Below are 7,536 nucleotides of genomic sequence, written 5' to 3'. Positions count from 1 at the left end.
TACTTACAAATCCAAACCAGTTCTCAGCTCTCCCTCCCACCTCTCACCTTCCCCTCCTCTCCTCTCCTCCCCTCCCCTCAGCTTTCAGCCACTTCAATCGTGCACGGCCTTTAGAGACGAGGCAGGAAAAGGGGGGACCGCCGCGGCTGAGGAAATGCAGTGTGGACCAGCAAACACACGGTGGCAGCACTCAGCACCGGCGCCACACCGCAGCCACTACACAACTGCAGTACCCACGAGCAAACACAGGAGGGCAGCACACACAACCGAGAGCGCCTCTGCGCCCGGCCGGGGGCAGCGCCTTCAGCCCAGCACCGCTCTGCCTATTGCCTTTGCCAACAGCACACCGCACGCAAGGCACAGCCCACGCTCTGCCACTCCTACACACTCACTTTATAGGGACAGCTCTCAACTCCAGCTGGGGCTACTCAGCACTTCCTTCATCTACTCTGGAGGGATTTAGAGACAGCAGAGGAGACACAGGGGGAGCTGCTGACACCAGAATTAAGGCACTTCTGCAGGAGCTAGAGGAAAAACACAGCTCTTCTGCCAGATGAGGGCCACAAAGATGAGCAGAGGACTGCAGCACCTCTCCTGGGAAGCAGGACTGAAAGAACTGGGGCTGTGGAGGCTGCAGAAGAGAAGGCAGAGCTTCGAGCTACGCTGCAGTATCTGAAAGGGACCTGCAGCAAAGCTGGAGGACTGTCTAAAAGGGCCTGTGCTGATACTCTGTGCATTTAAAAGGATTGCAGTGAAGCTGCTCCAAGAAAAACTTTAGAGACTGAAGAAATCAAAAACCAAACTGCCAGATTCCCTCACACAACTTTCTACATGACCTCAGCAAACCCCTTTCACTTCACATGGCTTCTGACACCCACTCTGGGAGCTGGACACTCCTTCTCTCCCTGAAGCCGGGAGAAAGATCTGGTGAACGTGGCAGCACGTGGCAGAGGGTCAAGACTTAAGCAGACACCTGATTGCTACCACAGCTCAGAAACGACTGAGACACATGCCCTCCTCCCAAACCTAGCAGTTAGGAAGTGCTACAGCTGCACCAGATCACACTGGGATCTGCTTCTTGCACAGGATGCAGCAGATTCTGGTCCATAGCTCAGAGAGGATTGCTTAGCTACTGCTGTTTATAAACACGAACCAAAAACAACCACAAAAACAAAGGCTCAGAGCTGGAAACAGTTCTCAGCAGTGCAGCAAAATCCCTTTCTTTTATTCCATAGAGAGGTGCTGCAGTGACCTCAGGGGTTTTTTAAGGCAAAAGCTGCTTGCTGGAATCCTAGAATCAGTCAGGGTCAGAAGGGACCACAAGGACCTCGATCCAGAGACACTTCACACTAGCCCGAGCCAAAACTAGAACGGAAGGAAAACAGACAAATCACAAAACATAGGACTGCCTTAACTGTCCTACACTGTAACTAGCAGCACCAAGTCCAAATCAATTCAGAGCCTTGGCACTGTTTCTCCTTGAAGATTTTAACCCTGGACACAAAGGAGTCCTGCTCTCAGGCATGGGATTACAATAAAAGTGACTCAAATGACTAAAAAGGGTAACACAAATGCCTTTTCCTGACCAATCTCTCTACATGTTCCTATGATGCTCCACTAACTCCCTCCTTCAGAGTGGCTAACAGTCTCCAACAGACATTGCACCAGCAGCTACCTTGAAGATCTGTAACCAGCTGAGGGAAGGGCTGTAAAACAAATTCACCTCCTTCAGAAAGCTTCTCATCAGTTACACAGAGCAGTCAGAGCCTGCTTCCATTCACATCTTTCTTTATCAAGTTCTACTGTGGAGTCAGAAAACTTGAAGTTCACTTAATCACAGGTTAAGTCGTCTCTGCTGTTGGTATCCAACCCCATGCTGCTGGCTGAAGCAAAGTATTCCAGGGCTTGAAGGTGAGACTGCAACACGAGAGACCTCCTGTGCCAAGTGCTGCTTTGGGTTTCTGGGGTTGGGGTCAGGAGGGGATGGGTGGCAGGTGGCCGACGTCTGCTTTCTGCAAACAGAAACAGGCTAAGGTAATTGTGCACTGCAGGATCTCATTTTGTATTTACCTCTTGATCTCAACCCAGAGGGTTTTTCCTTGGCTGTGTTACTTTTGCCTCACTTCTGTGTTGGAGGGAAACAGGAGGTTAACCCATTACAGCACTGTAAGTTGTTCAGGCACTGGGAAAACAATTCAACAGGCCCCTGTGTTCCAGGAGGTTTATCAAGTAGCCTGCCAACATTTTCAGGTGCTAAAGAACTAATGAACATTCCATTTAGGAAACAGCTCCCTCATCCCATAGCAAGCAAACATTCCCCACTGTCACTAATCCTATAAAAGACTGATAAAAGACTTCATTGAATGGTTTGGGTTGGAAGGGACCTCAAGGATCATCCAGTCCCAACCCTCTGCTCTAGGCAGGGATACCTCCCACTGCAACAGGCTGCTCAGGGCCACATCCAACCTCAATTCATATTCATTTACACCAAAGCTGAGAAAATAGAAAGGTCTGGGGCAGTTGTTTGGCTTTGGCATCAAACCAATGCACAACAGGTAGAATGGGACTTCTTGGGGAAACTAAACTGTCTTTAGCTATGAGGCTGAGAAAGACTTTTCCTATCTCTTCAGCCTTCATTTCACCTGACTCTGTGTTCAGCTGGGCTGTGTTAGGAGCAGTTCACCACATGCAGCAAGGCCAAGGGGCACTACCTTGATCTCGCTGGTAATGACCAATTCAAAACTCTCCAAACAGTGTTACAGAGTTGTTACCTGCAAAGCTCTTTCAGTTGCACTTGCTCTTTTTTTATTTAGTAAAGACAACCAAGAGAACATCCATGGGTTGGGGATTTTCCCCCCCCATCAATTTCTGAGGGGCCTGGAGTTACAGGCAAGCCCAAACCACCCTAATGCAAACCAAAAGGTCCTCTCTCGTGATGACAATGACCAACAAATGACTCCCTTCAATAAATAAGTGATTTGGGAAATTCCAGAGAGTACTTTTACTAAACAAGTTAGTCTCTTTTCTTTTCCATGAGGTCTTTCTGTTGAAGCTCAGCACCTGAAAGCTCTGTACCTCTTCCCTGCCCTCCTGCTGCTGCCCTCCACCTTTCCCTGGGCAGCCCCTGCTGTCCTGCCCCCACTCTCTGCCTTCCCCCGGGCAGTCTCTGCTGCTTTCCTCCTCCTCCTCTCCACTCTACGTTACCAGCTTCTGCTCCAACCTCCTAGAGAAACCTCAGCCTCAGTAACAACACAGACTTAGCACCCGTGAGCTAAGGTGGATGTTGCAGAGGGTCAGTAGCCCAGCCCTAAGATGGCCCTAGCTAGCTGGGGGGCCAGCCAGACCCCCCGGCCTTTGAAACCCTCCACCACGCACCCGGTGCTCACCCGTGCACACCCACCTGGGATGCCAGGCGGAGGATCCCTTGGCCCACAATGGGCCCAGCTTGGGGCTGGGCTCCTCCTGCTCTGCTTATAAAGGGCACTGAGCAGGGAGGGCAAAGTGGCCACAGCTGGGGTGGGAGGAGACTTCAATTGACCTCCCCTTTTTAAGTTGCCCCAGGAGAGACAGAAGCCTTTGGCTGCTCCCCTTTGTGGGGGTAGGTTGGCTGTGTCCTTTGTGGGGTGGTGTTTTGGCTGTGTGCTTTGTGGGGTGCTTTTGCTTTTCTCTAAGCCACTCCTCCCCTCTGCTCTGCTTGGGATTTCTGTTCCTCCTTGGTATGCTGTGCTTAAAGCTGTGCTTGAAGTTGTGCTGTTTCCTTCATGAGAGAGGTTTGCTTTTGTGCTTCCTGCCTTGCTCCTCTCTTGTTTTCACCTGTTGGGGGCCAGAATCTGCCTTCCTCTTGTTGCAGCCTGGCAGCAAGAGTCAGAGTCCCTACAGCATCTCGTTGCTTCCTTTGCCCTTTGCTGAGACAGTACAGCTCTGGCCTCTGGTGTGGCTCTCGTTATTGTGTGGGGGAGAGAGCGACGAGGAGGGGGTGGGGGGGGAGAGAGCGACGAGGAGGGGGTGGGGGGGGAGAGAGCGACGAGGAGGGGGTGGGGGGGGAGAGAGCGACGAGGAGGGGGTGGGGGGGGAGAGAGCGACGAGGAGGGGGTGGGGGGGGGAGAGAGCGACGAGGAGGGGGTGGGGGGGGAGAGAGCGACGAGGAGGGGGGGGGGGGGGAGAGAGCGACGAGGAGGGGGTGGGGGGGGGAGAGAGCGACGAGGAGGGGGGTGGGGGGGGAGAGAGCGACGAGGAGGGGGTGGGGGGGGAGAGAGCGACGAGGAGGGGGTGGGGGGGGAGAGAGCGACGAGGAGGGGGTGGGGGGGAGAGAGCGACGAGGAGGGGGTGGGGGGGGAGAGAGCGACGAGGAGGGGGGGGGGGGGGGAGAGAGCGACGAGGAGGGGGTGGGGGGGGAGAGAGCGACGAGGAGGGGGTGGGGGGGGAGAGAGCGACGAGGAGGGGGTGGGGGGGGGAGAGAGCGACGAGGAGGGGGTGGGGGGGGGAGAGCGACGAGGAGGGGGTGGGGGGGGAGAGCGCGCGTCGAGGAGGGGGTGGGGGGGGGAGAGCGCGCCGAAGAGGAGGGGGTGGGGGGGGAGAGCGCGCGAAGGAGGGGGGGGTGGGGGGGAGAGAGCGCGCGAGAGGAGGGGGGGGGGGGGGGAGAGCGCGCGAAGAGGAGGGGGTGGGGGGGAGAGCGCGCGAAGAGGAGGGGGTGGGGGGGAGAGCGCGCGAAGAGGAGGGGGTGGGGGGGGAGAGCGCGCGAAGAGGAGGGGGTGGGGGGGGAGAGCGCCACCGCAGCTAAGGAGGGAAAAACCAAACACCAACCAATATATCTCAAGCCACAACAAAGACTTACTTCAGCAGCACCATCCAAGATATCCTTCATGAACTTAACCATGTCCTCTGTCTTCTCAAGGTGTCTGTCTGGCAGCAAACAGTGCTGGTTGGAGGCATTCAAGGCGACAGTAGTACGGATGGTCAGCTCGCTGGCAATGGAAAGCAGATGGGTTACAGGTTTGAAGAGCCACAGTGTAAAACACTGCAAAGCAAAGAATTCCTACAGCATGTCAGAGGGCGCTCAGTGAGCTTCTCCCTGTGTGTGTTCCCTTAAAGGCAACAGGGGAAGGGGGAAGAGAATGGTACAGAAAAGCTTCTCAGCAGTACTTTGTCCCCTCACATCCGTGCAGGCAACGCGATCGAAGCTTATTGCATTTCACACCCCCACAGGTAGCTCATGACTTCCCCAGCAGCAAGAGATCACAGACAGGAATCTTGCACATGAAACGTACTACTAAGGTAACACAGGAAGTCTTTCAGCATGCAAAGGCAAAAGCACAACCCAAAACATTCCACATGGCCACAGTCCAGCTGAAGAACAAAAAACTGCTGGAACCAGTTCAGAGCAGGACCACGAGGATGAGCCAAGGGCTGGAGCACTTCTAAGAGGATAGGCTGAGGGAGCTGGGGCTGCTCAGCCTGAAGGGGACAAGACTCCAGGGAGACTTTAAAGCTACCTCCCAGTACCTGAAGGGAACCTGCAGCAGGAAGGCTGCAGAGGGACTTTTTCCATAAGGGTGTCTAAAGACAGGGCAAGGGGAATGGTTTGAAGCTGAGGGAGAGCAGGGCTGCTCAGAGTGGATCTGAGGAAGAAGTTCTTCAGCATGAGAGTACTTTGGCTTGCAGAGACAGAAACACTGTAATGCCTGTTCATGAATTTACAGCCAAGTTCACAAGCGTGCTTCAGTCAGCAATTACTGCTTCTATGCCCACCAATCACACAGTAGTGTGTCCTTTGTGAAGAAACAGCATCTGAGGCCAGCTGCACCAAGTATTCAGCGACAAAACAAATCAAATCAACAAAACAAATCTCCTACTTACCCAGCCCAAAAAGCAAACACTTCTCTGCCAGAGAAACAGGCAGAAACATCTCAGCAGACAGACAGAAGAGCTTGCACCGGAGAAGCAGGTGAAGAAGCTCTCCTTTTTGGCACCTATAAAGCACCAGATCAATCACATCACTTGAACTTCAAATGAGATTCACTGCATTCAGGTGTTCATCTAGAGACAGCCCACAGAAATCCAGAACTTGTGCTCCCTGAGTCCCCGGGAAGCTCCTACAGTCTTCCAGAGCACAAGCACAGGATGTTGTGCATGCTTTGATCACCCAGAGAAAACTTACAGAGCTGACGTGTTCAACTCTGGTTTTTCCCTTCCTTCACTCCAAAGGCCAGAGAAGAAGTAGTCAACTGCAAATGCCAAGCAACTTAACTCCCGAATGATGCATTTGAAGACAATGACCATTAAGGGCAAATGTCAAGCATCTTGTTAACCTACTCCCATGTGCCTTGTCTGTACTGAGTGCAGCCAGCATCCTTCATGCACTTCATGCTGCTTCTCTGAGGGAGCTCAGTTGTATGCCTCTCTTAAAGAAAGCATCAAGAATGAAATGGGACTCTCCTGAAATCAGAAGCACAGGCAATGCATAACCATTCTTTACAGCCCCAGTTACAAACTGGGCAGGCTGCAGAGGTGCGCCCAGGCCAACCTCATGGCATTCATCAAGGCCGAGTGCAAGGTCCTGCACCTGGGTGGGCACAATCCCAAGCACAACTCCAGGCTGGATGGGGAACGGCTGAGAGCAGCCCTGAGGAACAGGCCCTGGGGGTCTGGGCTGATGCAAAGCTCAAGAGGAGCCTGCAGTGCGAGTGCAGCCCAGACAGCAACCCTGTGCTGGGCTCCAGCAAGAGCAGTGTGGGCAGCAGGGCAAGGGAGGGGATTCTGCCCCTTGCCTCTGCTCTCCTCACACCCCATCTGCAGTCCTGGGGGCAGTTCTGGAGCCCCCAGCACAAGAAGGACATGGAAGTGTTGGAGCCAGTGCAGAGGAGGCTACCAAGATGCTGAGAGGGCTGCAGCAGCTCTGCTCTGAGCACAGAGTCTGATCAGTGACCTCACTGCTGGCTGCAGCTACCTGGAGGGAGGCAAAGTCCTACAGCTGTGCTGCTCAGGGACATGCTTTAGGGGTGACCTGGCAGTGCTGCCTTAAGGGCTGCCCTGGATGATTTGGAAGCTCTTCTCCAACAGCAACCACTCCATGCTTCTACTCCTCAGAACCTGTGCAACTGACTGCCAGAAGGAGCACAAACTCCACACAAAGCCTTACCTGACCCAGCCTCTTTGGCCACCTGCGTCTCGTGGGGGATGTTCCTCAGCATCTGCTCCTCCCGCATGAGCTGGTGCTGGGCTGAACCCTCCTGCTGCCTGGGGAACGGCCATGCTGCTCCTGCTGCTCCTTCAGCTCATGCCATGCTTGCTGGAGAGAGCTGCAGAACCCAACAGCAGCACAGATTGACACGGAGGGGCTCTGGCAGCAGCAGCTTGAGTGCAGGCAAATCCATCCCTGCAGCTGAGCACAGTCATTGCTTTGGCCCAGAGCCGCTCACAGTGGCGCCTGGAGGAGCTCGGAGGCCTAGAGCGGCTTTGACCAGCGAGAGGAGAGCCCAGAGCATCGCCTGCCAGCCGGAAGTGACGGCACATGTGGGAAGCTTCCTCCCGCAGCGG

The 7,536-nt window shown here is 54.4% G+C and overlaps 1 protein-coding gene across 23 annotated transcripts in view; it reads right to left on the bottom strand.

The window, feature by feature from the left end:
* Nucleotides 1–1,771: 1,771 nt before the first annotated feature.
* The window catches only part of LOC135174547 (uncharacterized), a 199,455-nt gene continuing 193,690 nt past the window's right edge, over nt 1,772–7,536 (bottom strand). For 18 of the 23 annotated variants that reach the window (XM_064141828.1, XM_064141829.1, XM_064141823.1 and 15 more), the window contains one exon: nt 7,388–7,520. In XM_064141828.1, coding sequence (XP_063997898.1) covers nt 7,392–7,520 — 129 coding nt within the window. In that variant the 3' untranslated portion in view covers nt 7,388–7,391. The other 5 variants (XM_064141830.1, XM_064141825.1, XM_064141827.1 and 2 more) reach the window with 4 other exon arrangements.

The sequence above is a fragment of the Pogoniulus pusillus genome, unplaced genomic scaffold, assembly GCF_015220805.1.
Source record: "Pogoniulus pusillus isolate bPogPus1 unplaced genomic scaffold, bPogPus1.pri scaffold_77_arrow_ctg1, whole genome shotgun sequence".
Lineage (NCBI taxonomy): Eukaryota > Metazoa > Chordata > Aves > Piciformes > Lybiidae > Pogoniulus > Pogoniulus pusillus.
This window is presented reverse-complemented; position numbering and strand designations above follow the sequence as displayed.